The 23,116-nt window shown below is 58.2% G+C and overlaps 1 protein-coding gene across 4 annotated transcripts in view; it reads right to left on the bottom strand.

The window, feature by feature from the left end:
• Positions 1-23,116, bottom strand: part of RBM19 (RNA binding motif protein 19) — a 126,505-nt gene that overhangs the window by 2,647 nt on the left and 100,742 nt on the right. The window contains exons 23-25 of one of the 4 annotated variants that reach the window (XM_060028121.1): positions 22,988-23,108; positions 3,788-3,898; positions 1,462-3,576 (exon numbers count right to left, since the gene is read on the bottom strand). In XM_060028121.1, the coding sequence (XP_059884104.1) occupies positions 3,801-3,898; positions 22,988-23,108 (219 nt within the window). In that variant the 3' untranslated portion in view covers positions 1,462-3,576; positions 3,788-3,800. Of the gene's footprint in view, positions 1-1,461; positions 3,577-3,596; positions 3,899-22,987; positions 23,109-23,116 lie in introns of those variants that run through there. The other 3 variants (XM_060028120.1, XM_060028122.2, XM_060028119.1) reach the window with 3 other exon arrangements.

Here is a 23,116-nt window from a genome sequence, read left to right as displayed (position 1 = left end):
GATCACCCCACGGCTGAGGGTCTGTGGAATGACCTACAAGCGCTGACACAAGGGCCCGAGCCTGGCTTCCAGTCTACTGTGGCAATGGCATCGGTGCCCATGGGTAACCCCAGGATGGAAAAGGTCAGGAATAAGCACAGCGACACCGGCTGTTTCTGGGGGAGGGGCTCACTTATTTCCCGACTGCACCACGGCAACCGTGGGCCCATCCTGAGTCTGGCTTTGGCTTCATATGAGGAGCAACTGGGTAAACCACGTCTCTGCTTGGCCTGCTCGGGGGCTGCTGGGCAGAGGTCACTCCCTCCAGGCTGCCTTCCTGGATACACGGGCTCCTTTCCACCACGACCCACCTCAGAATGCTCGTGCTTCCTCAGGTGTGACCTCCGTGCTTTATTTCTGGAATTTCTCTCCTACGTCTTCTGGTGGTTTGGGACCTCTGATGTCCCATCATCATTCGAACTCACCTGAAGCCCCCTCCCTGGAAGCTCCCCCGGTGCCCCACTGCTCTGGTGGCAACAGTGACCGTCAATCTCCCCAGGGCCTTGGCTCCAAGGCCCGGAGTCTCCCCAGTTCACCCGGCACAAACTGGGTGGAGGCTTTTCTTCTGAAATGCTTTCACGCAGTCCCTCTCCCTCAAAGGGGGAAAGGTGGGCCCTCCTCTGGGCCAGGCTAAAGACCTGGCTTTATTTTATTATTACCTAGCTATACTTTTTATTCCAGAATACCAATAATAATGCTGATGATGATTATGATAATAAAAATGACGAGAGCTTTAGTAGTTCCTATTTAAAGAGTTACTTTCAAAGGGGTGGGGGACAGGGCTCAGGGTTACTGAGACACTTGTTCAGCCTCCAGGCGCCAGGTGCTGTGACTGAAAGGAACAGGGACAGGATCGGCTGAGGACGACATGGGGGCAGGGGCTGGGCATGGAGAGGAACGGAACGTGGCTACTTTCCATAAGGTGGTCGGGGCTGTCTCTGAGGAAGGGAGGGAAGCTTAAATGAAGATCTCAGAGTGGCTGGTGGAGATGGGGGAAGGAAACAGGAAGAAAGTGGAGGAAGGGTGTCCCAGGCAGAGTAAAGAGCAAGTGCAAAGGCCCTGGGGTGGGACTGTGCTTCCAGGTCGGAGAGCAGTAAGTGAGCGGCAGGGCAGGCAGGGCCTTCTTGCTCATCGCGGTGAAGAGTGTGGTTTTACTCCAAGTGTGCACGCGGGGGCAGGGCCGCAGGGCTTTACACTACATTCCCCGTGATCCAGCTCAGAGTTGCATGTGGAGAATGCAGTGCTCCTGGGGCAGCGTGGAGTCTGCTATGGGCGTTGGTGAGGGCCAGGTGTGGCACGAAGGTGGGGTGATGGGTACCCCCCCGAGATCTCTAGGGGAGTTGAAGTGACTGCTTCCATTGCTTATGGGGGAGCCCTTCCCCCCCAGACAGTAAGCCCCCAGGGTTGGGGGTACAGACGCCAGGCTGGGACGGGCAGGCAGGAGGGGAGGGGCCCCAGTCTCCCTGCGTGCAGCTGGCTGAGCGGCTGGTGGCTTTCCCGCCTGCTGCGCCCTCAGGCCATCGGCTTCGCGGGCCCCCTCGCTCCCCTGCTGGTCCTGAGCTTTCTCTGGGCTCGGGCCCAGGCTTGCTTGCTTTTTCTTCTGGACGCAGGGAAGACAGTAAAGCATGAAGGTCAAGAAAGACCCGAGGCCCTGGGGTCAGATTCACCTCCTGCAGGTGCCTGAAGCTCTCTGGGCCTCACAATACCCCCGGTATATGGAGGTGCTGTTAGCACCATCCCATTTTAAAGATGAGAAGACTGAGGAATCGAAGGTTAAGTCACTGGCCCACACTCACAAGGCTGGCGAGTGGTGGATGTTACCAGGAACCCAGAATGGTCTGAATGCAGAGCCCGAGCTGGCATGGCAACACCAGGAGGTGGTGAATTCCGATCTGGGGACATTCTAGTACCTTCAGTGAAGCCGGTGCCAATGTCGCCTCCTCCCGTGCCAGGCCCACGGGTCTGCAATCTTCTTTAACCAGAAGAATCCACGTGGCCCTTAACGGGACAAGCAGTGGGGAGGGAGGGGGTGGACCCCAGCCCTGTCATCCCTGGGACCCACGGAAACTTGGGAGCCTGGTCACCCGAGGGACCCCACGCAGGCTCTATGGTCTGATGTCGGGGAGACACCTCACTATAAAAGCTGGGATGTGAGCCACTCCGGGTCTGTGTCTTTTGCTTCCATTGGGTCCCAGGGATAACCTAGGATGGATCAGGAAGCACCTGCCCCCCAGGGAGCTGGGGACACGCGCAGCCTTGCAGGACTGTCAGCGCTGTGTGGTCTTGCTTGGATTCCAGGCCACTCCGAAAACTGCTTGGTGTGGACTGAAACCTCCTCCCAGAAAAATACACAGACCAAATTTTACACAGCAAGTCAGAAGATCCCTGGGCTCTCACTCGGGGCCCAGCTGCCCCAAATGAAGAAGGACAAAAACGCTGACGAGTGCTTGCTCTGGGCTTTACTTGGACTGGCTGATGTAGTCCGAGCACCATCTCTGAGGTAGGTACTAGATCGCCCCCATTTTATAAAAAGAGAAGCTGAGGGTCAGAGGGGACCTCGCCAGTCCAAAGTCACACAGCTGGGGTTCAGACCCAGGGCAGACGGGTTCTAGCTCTTTCCTCTCTACCACGCCCCTCCTGGTGTGCGCTGGGTGTGAATCTCCAGGCGGGAGTGGGTGTGGGCACCCCAGGTCTGGGATGAGCCTTGGGACGCTGCTTGCCAGGGCTGGGGACCTGCTTGCATTTCACGGCGTCCCCAGCCTGTGAGTAGAGGGCGTCTGCCGTTAGCGACACAGCCGGGCTCAACCAATGAGCCGGTGTCTGGGTTTGGAGCTTAGTGCTTCGTGAGGGGCCCCATGGTCAGCACGGACGGAAGACGCTCTTGTGACTGAACCAGGGCCCGTGGTCCCAAGTGGTGAGGAAGGGGCAGGACAGAGGCCACGTCCCAGGCTGTGAGCAGTCCCTTGGAGAGACGGAGGCGGGAACTCCAGCTTAGCAGCCCTGGAGGGGGAGCGAGAACAGAAGCTTCTGGAGCCCACCTCACACGCTCAGCACTGTTCCTGGCGTTCTTCACGATTATTACATTTCTTTCTCGCTAAAGCCCTCTGAGGTGGGAAGCAGTTATTGAGGAGGCTGGGCCCAGGGAGCTGAGCTGACTTGGCAGGGTCCCCAGTCTGTGCTGGGTGGAGCGGGGCTTCATGCCCAAAGCGCCCAACTCCAGAGAGCTGCCTTCAGCCTGGTGAGTGTTCCGGGCTCGTGGGCAGCGGGGCCCGAGGGTCCTTGCGCCCATGTAGCTGCGCACCCCGGGGCAAGCCCTGAAGTCCCCCTGCACCCTGGCCTTCGCGCCAGCACGGTGAGGCCCTGTCTGCATCTCAGGGTTGCTGGGAGGAGAAGCAAGAGGGGGAACTTGTGCGGGAACCGCCAATGGCTGGGCTGGACGCAGGGCTCGGTGGTTTCTGCCACTTCCAGATCCTCGTGCTGCCAAGAGGGACTGCCCGGCGCGGTGGCATCCTGCGCCTGTTCTCTGGCCCTGCAGTGCTGGGCGCAGAGCAGGCGCAGTCAGTGCCTGGGGCCCGGGATGCCCGGGCAGTGGGCTGAGGCCATCGTCCCCTCCGACCTTGGACCAGTGGAGGGCGGGGCTGCCTGCTGCTGCTGCCCCACCGGGCGGTGCGGCCCGCCCGGCCCCCGTGGTAGGGGGTGCAGAGCCGGAGCGGCTGTGCCCCGTCCCCAGGGCTCTGCAGCCACGTACCCTCGGCGCCAGCTCACGGCTGAAGGGTCTGCTCGTCACCGCCGTCCTCACTGTCTTCCAGCTGCTCCAGGATCTCGTCCAACACCACAGACCGCTTTTTCTTTGGGGGTTCTGCGGGAGCCCAGATGGCAAGAGAGGAGAAAAGAACAGCCGAGAGGGTTGGGAGTCAGAAAGAGAGAGACGACAGAGAGGGAGAGGGAAGGGGAGAGCAAACAGGGAGCAGGGGGAGGGGATTCAGGAAGGGACAGAGGGAAGGGGTGGGAGGTAGGAGAGCAGGTACAGACCCAGGGTGGGGGTGGGGAGATGAGACAGAAGAAATAAGCAAAGACAAGAGGGGGAAGGAGCATCAAAGGAGGTATGAGAAAGGGGAAGAGAGCACAGAGCGGGAGACAGAGAAACACGGAGGCTTAGTCTCTACTTCACCAGGGGGCAGCCTCTCCCCCAGCCCTGTCGGCCACCCCTGCCCATCTTCCACCCACCGAGGAAAGAAGGGAGGAAGGCCCTTCCCGGCAGGTCAGAGGTTAGCGAGTCTCTGCCTGAGGTAGGGGGAGCCAGAACCTCCAGAGAGGCCAAGTCAAGCGAGGGCAGGGGTTGGGAAACAAGTTCCTGTTCTCTTGGAGTCGCAGACTCTTAATGGTATAGTAGGTGGCTGGCATACAGTAGGTGTTTAGTAAATGCTGGGTGACTGGATGCTCAAGGACTCCAGATGAGGCATGGAGGGAAAAACAATTAGAGATGGCTTTAGAGAAGAGGGGCATTTGACCTGGGCTTTGAAGAATGCAGAGGAGTTCTCTGTGAGGAGACGGGGAAGGGGAGGTAGATGCACAGTGTGAAAGGGCATGGTGGGCTCGGCAAAATACATGTCCCCAGGGTGCCAAACACTATTGATTATCTGCTCTGTGCTATGGCTCTTATCTTCTCAACAATCCCATGGGGAGGTATTATTATTACCTCTCACAGGTGAGAGCACTGAAGCAAAGACAGGTAAGTCTAAGGTCACTCAGCTAGGAAGTGATGAAACCAGGACCCAAGACACACCAAAGCCCACCGTCTTTCCTCTTTTCATAAAAGTCTCAGGTGCTGCCCAGAGACTGCCAGGGAGACAAAGGGTGGAGGGGGGAGGTGTGCAGGTCCTCTCGGCCCTCCAGGAAGGGAATGGGGTGGGGGTGGGAGGGGGAAGGCTCTGGGCTTAGATTGACTCTGTCAGTCCCTCTGCTGTCTAACCAGTCATTCATGGTCAGCCTCACCCCCAGATAACGCTGGGCTTGTTTTGAGGCAGCTGTCGGATGCTGTCCCAATAGCCTCTCCTTCCCTGGTTCAAACAACACCTCCTCTGTGAAGTCCTCCGGGTGGGCCAAATTGCCACTGCGATCCTTAGCTGCCACCTCCCCACTGGGTCTGGGGCTCCTGCAGGCAGCGGGTCTCCCCAGAGCCTAGCCCAACGCTCGCCCTCGAGATGCAGCATCTTGGGTCTCTTCCAGGTGGTCTTGGACAAGTGACTTGACCTCTTTGAGGCTATTTCTCCATCTCATTCCTAAGAACCTGACCCGGACGCTGACCCTTCTCCTCTTCTCCGCGGCTAACTGCCTGACCCGAGCACTCGCACCTTCTCAGTGGACTCTGCTTCCGCCCTCACCCTCAGGGCCACCTATTCCCCCGCCAACAGCAGCCCGAGGGATCCTTCCAGGACAGGCTCTCCTGCTCCGCTCCGGGAGCTCTCCGTGGTCATCTCGAGGCACTGCCTGGGCCGGGCCCTCCCAGGCCCATGAAGTGCGCTCCCACCCGGAGACCCCTGCTCCCTCGTCCTCTCCTCAGAGAGGACTCCCCTGGCCGCTGTCGACAGGTCCCCGCTCTCCAAGCCCGCCTCGCCCCATAGCACTTCTCACTACCCGGCGGGCGCTTCTTCGTCTGGGGACAGAGCTACCCCATTCACGGCCGTGTCTCCTGCCTCAGCGCACTGCCTAGCACCTAGTGGGTGCCTGTGAGCAGCTGTTGAACGAGGGGATGAGCGAATGGGGCAGAAAGGGGGGACGCGGAGGGGCTGGCCCCTCGGGGAGGGTGAGGAAGGGGTGGGAGGCCCGCCCGGCCGGAGCCTCAGGCCATCATCACCATGTTGTTAGTCATGAGGAGGGAGGGGGACAGGAGGGGCTGGGGCGGACACCTGCTTCCTTCGCCCCCGCCGCCCCCTCTGGGTTTCCAAATAATTGCCGGAAGTGCGCAACGGTCTCTGGAACTTGGACCTTTGGGCAGGTAGTAGGAGCCGGGAAACAGAAGGGCGGCAAACTAGGACCTGCGGTCCTGTCACTGCCCCCCCCGCCCCCCAGAGGCTAACGATGGGATAGGTTTGGGCTCCTGGACGGCTGCCCCTGCTCTCCTTGGCAGAATTTTTGTTCTTTCCCACGGCTTGAGCATGACTCTGAGACTGGCAAGGGGGCAGGTGCCAGGCACACGGGTGGCTCTTACCCAGCTGGCCCAGGAGCACCGCGCAGGCGGTGACTGGGGCGTGAACTCCGGGTGCCCCCAGTGGCCAGCACAGGGCACCCCTCGGGCACCAGCCCACCTCGGGGACCTTTCAGAGAAGCACGGCCCAGGGTCACCAGGGGCCTGGCCAGCTCCGAGGGCCTCTCTGTCACCGGAACATCCCGAGCGCTGCACTGGCCTGGCTCCACCACACTGTGAGCCAGACTGCGAGAGACCGTCCCAGGGCTCAGCACACAGTAGGTGCTCTGTCATCATTTGTTGAACATAAAAATGGATGAATGAATGATTGAGTGAATGAATGAAAAGGGGCACCAATGTGGGTAACTTTTAAAAAGTAAAACTGCAGTTGTCGGGACAGCAAACAAACAAATGGAGTGGCGGGAAGAGAGGCACCATGACTGGGGAAACTGAGGCCCAGAGGGAGGGGCGACATAGCTGGAAGAGGAAACACACAGGACGGGCACTTAACAAGTGGTGTCTCACCTTAGTTTCATAAACCCTCCGGAGGCTGGTGTCATCACCCCCATTTCATGGGTGGGAAAACGGAGGTGCAGAGGAGCATACAGACCGGAGGCGCCCCCCCGCCCCCAGCTAACACGTGGCAGCCCCTGGATTCCGCCTCAGACGGTCTAGTTTGCAACCCACGCATGCTCTGTGCTGAGCTCTGTGGCATCTCCCGAGGGGCCCTGCCTGGGGGCGGGGCCAAGATCACGCAGGACCCTGTGGTGACAGGGCGTGTGGCCACTGCGTCTGGCTTTGACCATTCCCGAGCTGGGTGACCTTGGGCAGGGCATGTGCCCCGTCCGAGATTCAACCCCTCACGTATAACGTGGGGGGACGGGGCTGTTCCGCCACCCCTCCCTTCTCTGTGGCTGCCTTCTGCTGCCATCCTGACTCCCCGGGAGGTGAGGGCTCCTTCTTCCTGCAAAAGCCCTTCAGAGCCCCCTGACTTGTCCCCAGCACCTATTGTAACTGTGCTCAGGAACAGGGGGCACTGACCCCACAGCCCAGGCATGGACTGGCTGTGAGGCTGTGAGCAGCAGACTTAGCCCTTCTGGGCCTCAGTTTCCTCATCTGTAATATGGGGACACTAGGAATGCCTACCTCCTGGGGCTGTGGTGAGCACTGAGGAGAGAAAAGAGCAATGCCAGCACCTGGTCAGGCTCCATGACAGTGCTGCGACCACCATCTTTGTTACTACTGCTCATGTCAGAGGTGTTGATTTAATGTGTCCCTCTGCCATTAGGCCAGGGAGTGCCAGCAGGGCAGGGGCTGTCACAGGAAGGTTGGTACACAGTAGGTGAGCAATAAATAGTTGTCCAGTAAGGGAATGAAGTGATTTGGCTGGTCAAGGCCAAAGCAGGTATGGTTCCCCCTCCTCCAGCTGGAAACCAGAGGCACAGGGGTCTCCACTGACAGCTGTGGGGTGAGTGGCAGGCAAGTCGTTAGCGACCAGCTGACTCCATGACACCCAGAAGTCAGACAGTCTGAGGTCCCAGTTCTGCCACTTAACGCTCAGTGACCTTGGGCAGGTCACTTGTATTCTTGGGGTCTCGGCTGCCTGTCTGTACATTGGGGGTGGAGACGCGACCTCCCGGGGCGGCGGCAAGGATCAGTGAGTTCACTCACGGAGCCTGGCGCCCCAAGGGCTTGGTACCCTGGGGCCTGGTGTATCTGGCTCAGGCCGGGGCCCCCAGCACCGCCCCGCCCCCCAGAGGACACGTCGGGCCCCGAGTCCCCACCAGACAACACCCAGCAACCACCCCCCCCACAGGCCCCATCCGCACGCGGAGCGCCCTGCTTGCCGGGAACAGCTGCTGAAATCCCATCTCCCCGACATCAAAAGCCTCAGTGGGTTTTCACCGAACAAACATAATGCAGAACCAGAGAAAGGTGTAAAATAAATAAACGAAACAAGCTGTGCGCTCTCTTTCAGTATCACAGCTGCACCCGGAGATAAACAACAAGTGAATGTCACCAAACATCAACACCCAAGAAATTAACTTGACAAAAAGCTCAGCCGTCCCCCAGCAACCCCCCAGTCCTGCCCCCGTCCCCCTCCCCACTCTCCAGCCACCATTTTGCATTTCTGGAGTTCCCATCTAATGATTTTATTTTTCAATTAATTCCTTGACAGAACGCCAGCCCGCATCTCTCTCCCGTCCCTGGCTGGCGCCGGCGCCCTGTGCACAAGGCAAGGGCAGGCAGGCGGGCGGGGGGCTGTCGGGAGGACAGGGCAAAGCTTCAGGGCTGGTCGGAGAGGAGGGGATCCTGAAAGGAACCCTGAGAGGAGGCAGCTGTGACCGGCCGGGGCGGCCGGGCTCGGAGTTGATGGCGTTGCCGGCTGTAGCCAGGCTGCCCGGCCCGGAGGCAAGCCTGCCGCCCCCCGGCTGAGCCACCTGGGGCCGAGGCCTCCCCTCTCTGTGCTCAGTCTCGGTAGTTACTGAACAGCACCCAGCTCCTGGGGTCCCAAAGGGCGTTAGAAGGGCACAGATGAAGGCCTTTACAACAGCACCCGGCACGCAGGAGCCGCGGGGGAGAGGTGACGCCCTTACTGTCGTTAATGGGTACTGTTACTGAGAGCGCGTGGGCAGGTCACTTCCCTCCTCCATAAAATGGGGATGGCAGTACCGGCCCTCGACAGATGCGGCGGCCGCGGTGGGTGCCCCCCTCCTGACGGTCACGTACGGCGTTAGCGGGCAGCTCTGGGGCGTATTCATAGCTCCCCGCCTGGAGGGCCAGGAGCTTTCTCTGGCCACAGGGGCACACGTGGCCCTGGCACAGGGTAGGCTGGAAGTGTTGGAGATTTCAGCCCCCTGGAGAAATGTCCCAGCTCCCTCGACTCCAGGGGACAGTTCTGGGGCAGGTGCCACACGGCTCCCAGGGGTCCCTGTGGCCTGCATCCCCCAAACTGGCTCCCCTCCTAGCTGGTCAGGGGCTGCTTCCAGGGAACCCAAACTAAGACACCATTGTCTACAGGTGACCAATTGGAATGAAGCAGGCCTCAGCCGGCAGGCCCACTGAAGGGCATCTGGATTTGCTGACATCACGGAACGTTCAAAAAACCCTTAGTTACTAATATGGAAACACAAGACAGGCTACACAAGAATCTCCACTTCTAGTTTCTCTCGAAACTGGCTGATCCGGCCACACTGGGCCCATGTCCCCACCTAAGGATAGCCGATGGGGTGTGTGCCAGTTGCCCCTGGAGATGGGAGGTCTCGTTTATTTGGGTGTTTTCTAGCTGTTCCTGGAGGTCCCGAGCTTGCTACTCCCCGAGACAAAGGGCAGGCGAGGCCTTGGCAAACCGTAAAGTGCAGGCCCGTGTAGCAGGTTTCCCCTGTTAAAACCGTACCTGAGGCGACTCCGACAGGCTGGGGGGGAGGGGGGAGGGGGAGCAGGTGGCCCCTCTCTCCGGTCTGTCCCTCGAGGGGAGGAGAGGAAGGAGGTTAGGGTTGAGAGTGGAGGGCGGGATTCCAGGCTGGGACAAGGCACCACAGCCTTCGGACTCAGTGGCCTGCTGCCCCAGGCCATCGGGGGGCACAAGCAACCTGCGGTCCCCACCCTTGGGGACGTTACGGTGCCGGAGACACAGGATGTGGGTCTTGCGAGGGGCCGGCACCCTGAGGGCTGGCCTGGCGTGTGAGGCTGCCTGCTCCTGGGTCCCCCTGCCTCCCAGGCTCCAGGCTGGCAGCCCCCATGGGCAAAACCCTCAGATACCGCGACGGGTCTGCCTCCCAGGGCTCTGTTCACAGCAGGCACGCACTAGATGATCACAGAATAAAGGGCGCTCTTTAGAGACGATCAGCCTGGCTCCTAAGACCAAACGCGTGGCCCTTGCTCGGCACCAGGAGGTGTTTCATGGATGTGCCTTTGCAGAACACAGCTGGTCCCCCAAGAACCAGGCGTGATCCGAAAGCCCCTGCTCGGGGCTGGCAGACGGGAGACTGGGCCCCAGGCCCACCTCTGCCACCTCAAGGATTTAAGGGAGCCTCTTAACTCCTTTCCTCGGTGTTCCTGTTTGTTAACTGGGAACAGTGCCTGCTCTCCTGATCTCAGGCCTTGAGGGTTCCAGCCCTCAGTCATTCACAGCAAACAGTCATTGAATATATACTATGTGCCAGGCCTGGTGCCAGGGATACTGCCGCCAAAGGAGAAACTGAGCCAGCAGCCACGGAGGCCATGCTGGGGTCCCAGGGCGGGTGGAGCTGGGCTCTGAGCTCTGTCACTCACTGGTCCCAGGCCATCGGATCGAGTTGCTCTCTGTAGAAAGCGCATGGCAGTAGTGCCCGCCACAAGCAGAGTCAACAGATAAGGCTTGGGTGCACACAGAGCTGTTGAGTCATGTTAAAAGTAACAACGCAGGTGTCGTCCAAGGACACCCAGAGAGCGGGCGGTACTCAGGAAACTGGGAACCTAGCAGGCTGAGCCGGGGCCGACCGTACACGAAGGCAGAGAAGCCAGCATCCCCGGGCTTTGAGCCCAGCCTCTTTGGGCTCCAGGCATGGGCTGGGTGTGGACTCACTCACAGGTCTCCCACGAGCCAGGTGATATTACTGCCCCATCTTCCAGGTGCATAAGCAGCTGTTCTAGGGCTTGGGGAAGACTCCCCCGAATGGGGCCTTGAGCACAGATCAGGCTGGTCCCAGGGTCTTCCCGTCACCCCACGGCGATGCCTGTGGTCCCGTGGCTCAGCTGCCCGCCCTGCGGGGGGGACGCCAGCCCAGACTCCTCAGAAGGAACTTCTCAACAGGGAAGGCGTGAAACAGACTCAGGCCGCGTGGCAGCGGCCCAGTGCCTGCATCAGCCATCTTTTCAAGAAGCTATTGGTTCCCAGCCCACGGCCTGATAGAATCGTCTGGGAAACCTCAGATACCTGGACCCTACCCCCAGAGGTTCTGATGCAAATGGCCTGGGGTGGACGTTGGCTATTGAGACAGCCGTGACTACAGCCGTTATGAATCACAGTGCTAAGGACTCTGGCTCCTGGGAAGCAGGAAGCCCCGGGGCAGCCCGGCGGGTTCATCTTGCTCTGTGCTCTGGGCATCCAGGGCACACAGGAGTTCCAGGTGGCCGGGCTGGCGGCTCTCCATCCACCAGGGCTGCTGAAGGTGCCCGGCCTGGATTATTGTGGGTTCAGCCCTGGTAGGGCCGTGGGCCACTAAGCCTGGGGGCTCTGGGGCTTTGGTGCTGCACGCGTCTGCATTAGTTACAGATGCTGGAGTGGCCTGTGTGGGCCGGGGAGGCAGGGGAGTGTCCAGGAGAAGGTGACTCATTGCAGAGGACAAAAGAAAAAGAAACCAGGAGAGGCTGGAAGGCGCCCCCCACCGCTCCCCACCCCACTCTCCTGTCTCGGGCCCGGAGGGATCTCCCCATTGCTAGGGGCTTGGTCGACATTAACTACCTGTCCCTTTCCTCTTGGCAAAGGCCCTGGGTTGGGAGTAGAGGCTAAAAAGAAAGAATCAATTACATCGTCTCGAGGGGCCAAGGTGGGATGCTGTCTGCACTAGAATCTCTAAGTGCGAATGTGATGGAGTTAAACGGTCTGGGTGGGTGACTATAGGGAGGGCTGCGGACTGCGGCAAAAGAAGAAGAAGAAGAAGAAAAAAAAGCCCATGTAACTCGACCCCAGCTACTCTATGTGAATGTAGGACCTTGGGTGGTCAGACCTGATTTTTCAAGAGAGGCCATAATCTTGACTTTCAGGTCAAATCCTCTGATAGCAAAATAGGGACAATTAATTAAAACAAAACACTTTTTCTCCCCCTTATCTTCTACGCAAAATAAAGATCTGTGATCTCAGCCGACAGCTCACCAGTGCAGCCTCTGGCTTACTTTTTCTCTACTCTCTGTCTACAGAACCCCACTAGTTTCACTTGTGGTCATGAAGCAGCAATAACAACTTCCTCGTCTGTGTGTTTTCCTTGGGTTTCTCAGGCCTGGGCCAGCCTACAGTTCGGAAACAAACCTGGCCACCCTCTGTCACCAGCCACAACCCTGGAGGCAAGTCCACCCTCCTCCTGACCCTATTTCCAGCACTCTGGTCCCCAGGTCCCCGAACCCTCATCCAATCCGGGCCCAGCCCCTTCCCCTCCCAAGTTGCTCTGAAATTCTCCTTCTGTCAGTTTAATTCCATGATCAATGAGGAAGAGCAGGAGAAATGGCCCGGCACAGCTGGCTTCCCCGTTAGCCCTAGCAGGGATTCCTGGCCTCAGTGGCGACAGCCGAGTGAAATGTTTGCAGAACGCAGAGAACACAAGTCAATAACAATTTAGCGGGACTGGAAGCAAGTACCTTCCCCGCACGGACAGCCGCTCCCGGGGGAAAGGGGAGAGAGTGTGCAGGATATTGCCGAAGCGCTTGGAAATATTTCCAAAACACCACTCAAAGAGGCTCGGGGAGTGGGGGGTGGAAGGAGGGAGGAGTGGGAGGGGGTGACCTGGAGGACAAGGACACCTGCTCCACCTTGCTCCAGGCCCCCCCAGCCTCCCTAGCACCTCTGCAGGGAGAAGCATTCGGCTCTCTGAACCTGGCTCCCTGGCCACAGCTCAGCCATTTGCACCATTGCTAGCAGTTGCCACCGAGGAGCCACCTTGACTCCGGCTTCTTGATTTTTCTTCTCTCGATTCTGCCTGCATCAGCTGGGGTGGCCTGGGGCATGTGACAAAGAGTGGGTCTCCCGGCCGGTTTCAACCTCTCTCCTGCTGCTACCCACCGACAGGGCTGGGAGCAGAAGGAAGAACAGATTCAGCACCCTGGACAGGGGCGGGCACCCGCTTCCAAGGGGGCAGGGGTGCAACACCTCCTGGGTGGCCCCGGGTGCCCATAGTGACCTTTCCTCTGTCAGGACCCTTTGTGGCAATCCGGGACAGCCCTCCCTCACCTGTCTTCTGCTGGAGCCTCTGACAGCTCTGGAGGAAGGGCTGCCACAGCAAAGCCGTACGGAGGGAATGCAAGGCACCCAAATGGAGGAATAAAAACGAGGCGAGGGGAGCCTATAGGAACCTTCTGTCTCCAGGTAGCTGGAAAGATCCATGGCAGAGGGATATTTTGAATAATAATCTCTGTGACTTCACATACTTGCTTGAACTTTCCTGAGTGTGATTTTTAAAGCCCGATGGTTATGTTTTCAGGGCCATGATCAGTGAGGCATATTTGCAAGGGCTGGCATGGGGATCATGGGCTCTCCTGGTCCCCAGTCTTTTGAAAGTGTGCCGTCCTGTGAATGATTAAGTTATGGGCAGGGGGCGGGGGGGTTGGTGAACTGTTGCAGGCTTTAAATATCATCTGTATGCTGATGACTTCCAAATTTATATCTCAGCCCAGACTTCGCTCCTGAGCTCCCAACTCATAGATCTATCTGCTTGACATCCCACGGGGAGTCCTAATAGGTGTCTCAAACCCCGTGCGGCCGGATCACTCCCGCCCCCACCCACTCTTCCCAGCTTCCAGGGCCTCATCATCACGCAGCACCACCATCCTGTGAGTGGCTCGCTCTGAGCAAAACTCTCTGTACTGGCCTTAATTTCCCTCCTGCCTCCCAGAAGTCTGGCCAGCTCTACTTTTACCACATATGCTCAATCCCCTGGCTTCTTTCCACCCTTCCTGTCTCTGTCCCTGCTCAGACTACCGCCGTGGCTTGCTGGGACGACCATAGTGGGACTCCTATTCCATATTCTTACTCCTCTACAATGCATGCCCCATGCAGCAGCGAGGATGAGGGATGGAGTGTAAACCGGGCCATGGCACTCCTCTTTCTAAATCTTCGAGGGATTTCCCACTGTATCTTGAATAAATGCCAGGCTCCCTGCCCCACCCCACAAGACCCCACCAGGGAGCCCTTCTGGCCTCTGCAGCTTTGTTTCCAACCACTCTCCACCCTGGACTCATTCTCTAGTCACAATGGCCTGCGATGAGCATGCTTCTGCCCCAGGGCCTTTGCACCTGCGGCTCCCACTGCTCGGAATGATTTCCTCCCAGATCCTGGGCTGGCTGGCTTCTTTGGATCACACAGAAACACTGACTCCTCGGAAAGACTTTTTCCAACCACCACATTTGGAATCTCTCCTCCCTCTTCACACTCCTGAGTGTATGATGTTATCTTTTTGCATTTCCTCCACAGGGCTTGCGATCACCATAACTTTCTCATTATTACCGTTTTTTTTTTAAAATCATTCATCTCTCCCACTCAAATACTAGCTCCATGAAGGCAGGCACCTTCTCTTTTGCTTGCCGCTTTGTCCTCAGTACTGAATAAGGCTGGATAATTAGACGATCAATGGAGAATTGAGTGAGTGAATGAATGAAGTGGGAAGCAAGGCACTGCGGCTTCTGTTCCAGGAAGTGCTGGGGATTCTTTTTTTTAAATAAATGTATTTATTTATTTTTGGCTGCACTGGGTCTTCGTTGCTGCACGTGGGCTTTCTCTAGTTGCGGCGAGCGAGGGCTACTCTTTGTTGCGGTGCATGGGCTTCTCGTTGTGGTGGCTTCTCTTGTTGTGAAGCACAGGCTCTAGGCGCGTGGGCTCCAGTAGTTGTGGCACGCGGGCTCAGTAGTTGTGGCTCGTGGGCTCTAGAGCGCAGGCTCAGTAGTTGTGGCGCACGGGCCTACTTGCTCCGCGGCATGTGGGATCTTCCCGGACCGGGGCTTGAACCCGTGTCCCCTGCATTGGCAGGCGGATTCTTAACCACTGCGCCACCAGGGAAGCCCGAGCTGGGGATTTTTAAGCAGAGGACTCTAGCTGGGAGGATGCGGGTGGGGTTATGATGCCTCTAGAATTGTACGTTCTCTGAGAAAGGGGGGTTATGTGGGAGGAATTAGCCACCCGTGGCTTCAGACAAAAGAAGGGCAGCCATCTCACAAGCCCTAGGGGCTGTAAACTTTTTCTGTAAAAGGGGAGATAGTAAATATTTTAGGGCTTTGCAGGCCACACTGTCTCTGTCACAGCTACTCAACTCTGTCCTCACAGGGCGAAGACACAGCTAGAGACGCTACGTGAAAAACGGGCATGGCTGTGTTCCCCCCAAAAGCTTTATTTACAAAAGTAGGCTGCAGGCTGAATCTGGCTGTGGGGCTGTAGTTTGTAACCACGGCCCTACCTGGACTGTGGAGCCCAGATCCAATAAAAGGGGGGATAATTTGAAATTTAGGAACTGCTGGGGGTCTAGGGAGTGGCTAAATACGGTGAGCTGTTCCGTAGTGTGCAGAGCTGTGTGCCCTCAGGCAAGTTACTAGACCCCTCTGGGGCTCAGTTTGCACCTCAGAAAAATGGGAACAGCACTTCTTCTAAGGAGCTGCAAGGCTAAAATGAGAGTGCATGAAACCACCTGGCAATGTCCCCTGCACGCAGTATGTCCTCGACCGAGCTCTCTCCTGTTTTCTTTTTCTCCTGACTTCACCTTTAAAAAGAAGGCACACAACTGCCTCTTCCAGACTAGTGGTGTTTCGAGGGTCAAGGTTAGCGCCACCTGGCTGCACACCATGCAGGGCCCCTCTTGCAGTGCCCAGTACATAGCTGACGCTCCACTAGGACGGGCCCTTCTGACGATCAGGACTTTTATCTGTTCGTTTATTCACCCCACCGATTGTTACTGAGCACCTGCTCTGCGCTAGATGCAGGGCCAAGGCAGTGGGCGTGGAGAGGGCCTTGTTCCCTGGAGGATAAAGCCTCTCGGGGAGCAGGGAGGTGAAACCCCCACACACGTGAACACAAAGTTCAAGGGAGACGAGGTACACGGTGCCACAAGGGAACTTTCGGGGAAAAGTAGAATCTCTGACACTTTGGCTGAGATCTGAATCACGGGGGGCTGGGGGCCAGGCCGACGGGGCAAGGGCCCCAGGAGTCGGGCTCCCTCCTTCCTGGCTAGGAGGGCCACCGTGCTGGAGGCCAGTGACCGATGGGACAGGCGCCCATCGTCTGGGCCTGAAGATGGCAGATCTCGCATCCCAGCCTGGCCTGGTTTGGCCGAGGGTGGGGGCGGGCGGACAGGCGGGCGACGGCGGCGCTGCCAGCCACTTGCCATGCCGGTCATGTCTGCGCTCCCAGCTCCGGAGGTGAAAGGTGCAGCCGCTAACCACAGCCCATCAGTCCTCCCAGCTGGAATAAGACAATGCCGGGAAGCAGAGCCATGCTCCCGGCCCAATAAAAGCCTGTTTGCCCAGGCCTCCCCGGCTGTGCCCGCTGGAAAACAGAGGGCTGTGTGGGCGGGTTGCTTCCGTACCATTATACTCTGTCAGCGGCGCTCGCAGGTACTGCGGCCTGCCAGGGCCCTGAAAGCTGCTCGATGCCGCGATGCCGCGACCCTGCTGGTTTGTAACACGCTCGGGAAGAAAAGGACACAGCCAGTGGCCGACTTTCCTCTTTCTTCCCTCTGCGCTCTCTCCTTTCACCCGCCCGCACCGAGGCACTGAAGTACAGCACTTCACCTGCCGGGGGCTGCCGAGCAGCAGCTGAGAAGGCTGATTCCGGGGGCCGGGAAGGAAGGCAGGGAGAGGACGGGGAGAGGGGAGGGCGGTTCTGTGGAAGAGGGCCACCTTGCCCTTCCCTCGGCCCAAGCACCGCTGTCTGGGGTCAAGGGCTTTGCCTATCCAGGGCAGCTTTTTGAACAACTTTCAAAGAGCTGCCCTCGGTTGTTTCATTTGATGGGCATTTCGTAAGCATCAACTCGCAAGGGAATATCTGAGGACCGCCGTGATACCGGGACAGTGGGTGAAATGAAGACCCTCCTGCTGGGGAGCGGGTGCCGGGAGGGGGGCTTTGAAAAGAGTTTTGGCCGCGGACAGGGAGCCTAGAGAAGTGGCGACGTCCAGACTGGGCGCTGAGTGTTTAGTTCCCACAACTGCCTCGGAAAGCAAGACATCACGCCCTTTTACCAGCGAGGAATCCCCTTCCTCCCCCTTGCTGTTACTGTGTACTAATTAAGAGCCTACCACGTGCCAGGCCTGGGGACAGGTGGCATCTACAGATGCAAACGTACCGTCCTGAGCACTGCCCAGGTGACGGGCTATTCATTCTCATTCATTCTCCCTCCCTCCCTCTCTCTCTCACACGTTCCTTATTGTCCGGGCTTCTAAAAACTGCGGTTCTTCTTTATGTCTCATTCCTCCACCCAGAGAGCATCCTCCCTCGGCCTGGCTCCACTGGAATGCAAGGAAAACAGGGAGTGTTCTTGGTGGCCCAGAGAAGGAAGAAGCATTCGCGCCTTGCAGGGGAGGGGCGGATAAGTAATACTTGCTGCTTTCTCACTGTGCACCGAGAGCTTTAGAGACCTCATCTCCTGTAAGCCCCCCAATTCCCCTATGAGGTAGGCACCCTAGTCCCGCTGTACAGATGACAAAGCTGAGGCCGAGTGACTTACCTGAGGTAACAGAACGGACATGAGGACACACACTAGGGTGGAACGTTAAGGGGTAGCGGTGCCTAGCTGCTCATATGAAGCCAGCAGGATGGCTAAAAGTCCAGGTCTGACTCCTGACTCGGCCACTAGTAGCTGGGCGCCCCTGGGGAAATCATCTGCCCTCTCTGTGCCTCAATTTTCTCGTCTGGATAATGACGGTATTTACCTCCCAGGATTCTGCAGGATTAATACCTGTGAAAGCCCCACAGATAGTACCTGGCGTGGAGCGAGGCTTAACAGATGAAAGTTGTCATGGCAATAATAATAGTAATTAGTATTACGTGGCCTGAACTGCACATGGAGCTGTACCGGGACCCTGACATCCACCCGCGGTGCCGGGGAGGGTCTCTCAGGGCTCCCTTTCTGTGCACTTGGTTAACTCAGAGCCAGGGGCCCCTTCCAGAACCTGGGGGAGGGGGGAATGTGTGGCTTAACCTAGGCTTGTCAGGGACCAATGCAGGAGAGAAGGGCTGGTCACAGGGCCTGGGCAGCTCTCGGCCCACCAGCACCCCATCCCCACAGCCTCCCCCAGGGGAGCTGGAGCTCAGAGGCAGAGGTGAACTCTGATTGTACCGGCCACAGTAGGGCCAAAGCTCTTCTCTATTTCTCTGGCCACCCCCACTCTGTCCCCGAGGGCAGCTCAGAGGCCACGGTGTCCCCAGCAAGCTTCCTGCTGGTTCCCGCCCAATGGTTAAGACGCCTGCCGTAGGCCCACCTTCCCCAGGGAGCCCTTTGTCGTGGCCTCGGTGCTCAGGCTGGGCAAATGGGGCTCGGGGCCTCCACCTGAGTCCTGAGTGCCTTCCTGGCACGGATCAGGGCCGGGGGAGGGAACTGGGCATGGATCCCACCGGCCCTCGGAGTCTGCCAGGGCCCTGGATGCTCTGAACAATGAGGATTTCAACACAAACAAGCTGGGCATTTTTCACCACAGGGAAGGGGCAGAGCGGGGAAAAGGGTCCAGTCAGGAGGGCAGGAGGCCAGCAGCCCTATTCTGAGTATCGAGGGCAGCCGTGGGTACCCCGTTTCCAAAGACATCAAACAGACAATGGGGTGGGTGGGTAAGAGGGCTGACATTTGCAGAGCACCTGTTCTCGGCCAACTCGTCTACCCTGTTTCCCCCCGCGGTGTCCTGCTTACTTGGGAAGGATGTAGGGCGCAGTCACCCCAAGGATGGAACGCTGTAGCCAGACTGTCCGAGTTCAACCCCTGCTTCTACCACTTACTGCCCGTGTGATCCTGGGTAAGCTACTGCATCTCTGCGTGCCTCAGTCCCTTCAACTGTAAAATGGGGTGATTAAGGGCATCTACCTCCTAGGGGTGTTGTGTGGGTAAAAAAAAAAAAAGGGCAGCTCGTGCTGCTCGTTATTGCCCTGACCATCTTCACCAGTACCCCATAAGGCAGTACCCTTGTATCCCCATTTGTAAAATGGGAAGCGGAAGCCCCAGGGGCACAGTGACTTGTCCTGGGACACTCAGCTGGGAGGCCACAGAATCCAGGACTTGATGATTCCAAAGTTGATGCTCTTCCTCCTAAAACTAACTTTTTGGGGACCATGACCTGAGAGAAAAATCTGATGACAACAAGGATCCTCTTGCCAGAGAGGTAAACACACACGTGCACACACGCACCAGATGATACCGTTTCTGGGTGTTCACAGCCCCTCTGAGGCCAGCCCTAGACTAGGGCCCATGAAGACAAGGTTTCATGGATTCTGGGTTAAAAATCCCTGCCTCATATCTTGCTGTGCTCTGGATAGCGTCCTTTTGTTTTCTAAGGATTATATATTGGTTTGGAAAGAGTGCTGTGTAAGTATGATAGGTAATTGTTTCAGACTCTTCAGGCCCCGAACTTTCAGGCTACCTCTTTGCTGCCTTTTCACGCCCCAGACAGGTGAGGCCAGCTAGAGGTCTGACACTTGGCCATGTTTGCCAGTGACCCTTCTGGATGGAACACATCCCCGCCAAGCCAGGCACTGCTGGTCCCGCCCCCCAGAAAACACCCCCCGACCTCCGCCCTATGCCCTGACCTTCGTGGGTCACCACAGACGCTGGATATTCTGTTTGGAGCTGCCAATCCCTCCCCTGTCCTACTCTATCCCCTGGAAGGAGCCGTCACTGGGGAGCCTGGCCCTCTGGCTGACGGATGGGCCAACGCGAGACCTGGGAGGAGAGCAGAGCAGAGAAGGGGGCGAGCGGGATGCAGGCATATCTTGCCTGGCTCCCTCCCTGCTTTGGTTCAGGGCCCTGGCACTGGCTGCATCCCTCCAAACCTGGGGACCAGCTGGCCATCCCCAAGGCCCCTGCTCTCCCTGGAGCCCAGGGGCATCACTTCCTCCTGCTGCCCCTTCACCTCTGCCCCCTGCCCCCACCTCCGCATGGCAGGCCTGGGGTAAGTTCTGTTCCCTGCTGGGACCCTGACATCCACCCGCGGTGCTGGGGAGGGTCTCTCAGGGCTCCCTTTCTGCACACTTGGTTAGCTCAGAGCCAGGAGCCCCTTCCAGAACCTGGGGGAGGGGGGAATGTCCCCTCAAGGGGACTCAAAAGAAGTGCAGGGGCTTCCCTGGTGGCACAGTGGTTGGGAGTCCGCCTGCCGATGCAGGGGACACGGGTTCGTGCCCCAGTCCGGGAAGATCCCACATGCCGCGGAGCGGCTGGGCCTGTGAGCCATGGCAGGCTCGCCGCTGAGCCTGTGCGTCCGGAGTCTGTGCTCCGCCATGGGAGAGGCCACAACAGTGAGAAGCCTGCGTACCGCAAAAAAAAAAAAAAAAAAAAAAAGTGCAAACACATGGCTGGGCTCTGACACCCAGCGCTGGCCTTGGTGGGGCCTTTTCTCACCTCTGCACCTCGGTTTCCTCATCTGTAAATGGGGACAAGGTAACACGCACATCGCAGGGTGTCAATTCTAAAGCGCCAGCTATGTTTCTCACTAGATTTGGTATTCATCCCCTCCATTTCGGGAAGGGACCCTGTACATCCTGGGTTCAGGGTCTGGATGATTCAGGAGGAAGGAGGCCGCGCGGTAAACACACACACCCTAGATCTAGCGGAGGCCCAAGGCTTTTACAAGTGGCATCTGCTACTAGAACGCCACGCGCGGGGCTGTGGCAGGGCGGGGCAGAGGGCTCCAGAGCCGCCCTCGAGCTCACACGCCAGCTGTGCGCTCTCCAGGCTTGCTCATGTCTTGGGCACACGGCTGAACCTCCTTCTCTGTCTGTCAAATGTAGACAGCCGTGCCCATGGCTGGAAGGGTTGCCGTGAGGATGAAAGAGACAACGCGTGTCACATACAGAGGACGGCCCGGCACAGAGGAAGCCTTTAATAAACAGTAGCTTTCACGAGTCCCTTTAGTGCTCGGCTGGTCTCAGTTCTGTCATCCGCAAAACGGGGCTAATCAGGCCCACCTCACGGGGCTGTTGGGGCATTAATGGGAAGATGTATGCAAACAGCCTGCTGTCTTTCTTGATATTATTATCGTATCTGCCCCTGTCTGGGCCTCGGCCTGCAGCTGATAGGGGGAGACAGCCAATCCCACAGAAACGCCTCCAGCCAAGGCTTTCTGCTGGGGTAAGGCAGTAAATGCTGTCTTTGGAGCTCAGTTTACTGAAGGAGGCTACTCTCCAATGCAGGGCAGGACTGCTGAGTCTGCACTCCCCTGCGGGGTGGGTGGGTGGGGGGCAGGGGGCCGGGAGAGTCCCTTACACAAACATTTGCCGATGGGTGCATTTAGGCTGGTCAATGGCTGTCGATAAGGACAGGCTCTCCTCCTGCACAGCAGGATTTGGGGGCTTATTGAGTTGTGTGCTTGCGACTGTGTACTTAGCCCTGACGGCTCTGTTTTCTCGTTCGCCTTTGCTTATGTACTCCCCAGCCTCGGACTGGTCCGGGCTGGCACGGGGGCCCGGAGATGAACCAATCACAGTGACAGAGGTGACATGACGGCACACGACGGCACGCTCTCCACACTGCGGGAGGCGCCAGTCCAGCGAGGAGAAGAATCGTTAAGAAATACAGGATGGGGACTTCCCTGGTGGAGCAGTGGTTCAGACTCCACGCTCCCAATACAGGGGACCCAGTTTCGATTTCTGGTCAGGGAACTAGATCCCACGTGCACGCTGCAACTAAGGAGCCCGCCTGCCACAACTAAGACCCGGTGCAACCAAATAAATAAATAGAATTAAAAAAAAAAAAAGAAATACATGACGACGTGGCAAGGAGGTTTAGAAACACAGGTGGGAGAGCAGAGGACGGAGCCATTACTGATACCTGGGGGTGGAGGGTGGGGAAAGGGAAGGCTTCTTGGAGGAGGTGTCATTTGAGCTGGGCCTTAAAGGCTGGATAGTCACTTGCCAGGTTGGAAAAAACGAGAAAAACAAAACTGAGAGGCAAGGCATTCTAAGCACAGGGAACGGCATATGCAAAGACACAGAGTCCTGCCTGGCGTTTGGACGGGAGGTGTGGTGGGGAAGGATTAGGCAGGAAAGGCCGCTGGGGTGGGCACGGGGGTGTGTTCTGAAGGGTTTGGCAGGTGGAGCTAGAGTCAAAGGGCTTCCACGCTGTTTCTAGACAACGTGCTAGAGAAGGCGAAGCCTGTGTGAGGCCTCTGGCTGCCCTCCCCAGACACACTGGCCGCCTCGTTTCTCGATGTGTCACGCTCATGCCAACCCCGGGCAACCCTCCTGTGGGCACAAACGCCACCTCTGCGGGGAGGCCCTTCTGGACCCAAAGCCCCCCGAGGTCACCGCGGCACTCCTCGTACTGGGACACGGCAGGGGCTAAGTATTTTCTGGAGATGGACTGCATTACGGGCGAGGCTGTGTGAGGCCACCAAGGTGTATAAGAGGTGGGGCTGGGTCCTGTGACCATTGGGGCCCGGGCAGGAAGCGGAAGGCGCTCAAACTGGATAACTGAGGAGGGTCCAGTAAACAGGTAGCAGGCGCAGGGAAATCGGGGCAAGGGGTCCCTGGGTCAGCCACTGGACCCTGGACAGAGAGTGCTGGGTGCAGAGAGCCACTGCATGTGAGCTGTGGCCTCTGGGGGCAATGACAGCCAGCCGGCAGCAACCAGGCAGGAAGTGAGGGGGGGCGGGGGGATAACCACCCTCACCCAGGCTGCTCCTCTCCCCGATATCCTGCCAGGCCTCCCAATGACCTGACTTGACTGGGAAACCAAAAGGGCATGGAGGCCACCAATGCCACCCACTCGGGTCAGCACCTCCCACTGGCACAGAGAAGCGTATGGATGGCGAAGGGTAGATGTGAAGGAGACGGAGGGAGGTCCAGGAACCTGGTCCCCCAGCCCGGCCGGCGGACGGCAGTTCTCTTACCGTGGAAGCGCTCGGCCGTCTTCCGCCGCAGGGCCTGCAGGCTCACCTCGGAGTCGGCCCACTCCAGCACCAGTCTCCGGCCGTACAGGTGGGTGCTGTGACACAGGGCGTTGAAGGCCCTCTGGAACG

The sequence above is a fragment of the Delphinus delphis genome, chromosome 13 (genome assembly GCF_949987515.2).
Source record: "Delphinus delphis chromosome 13, mDelDel1.2, whole genome shotgun sequence".
Classification (NCBI taxonomy): Eukaryota; Metazoa; Chordata; class Mammalia; order Artiodactyla; family Delphinidae; genus Delphinus; species Delphinus delphis.
Note: the sequence above shows the minus strand (reverse complement) of the source record. Positions and strands in the feature narration are given on the sequence as shown.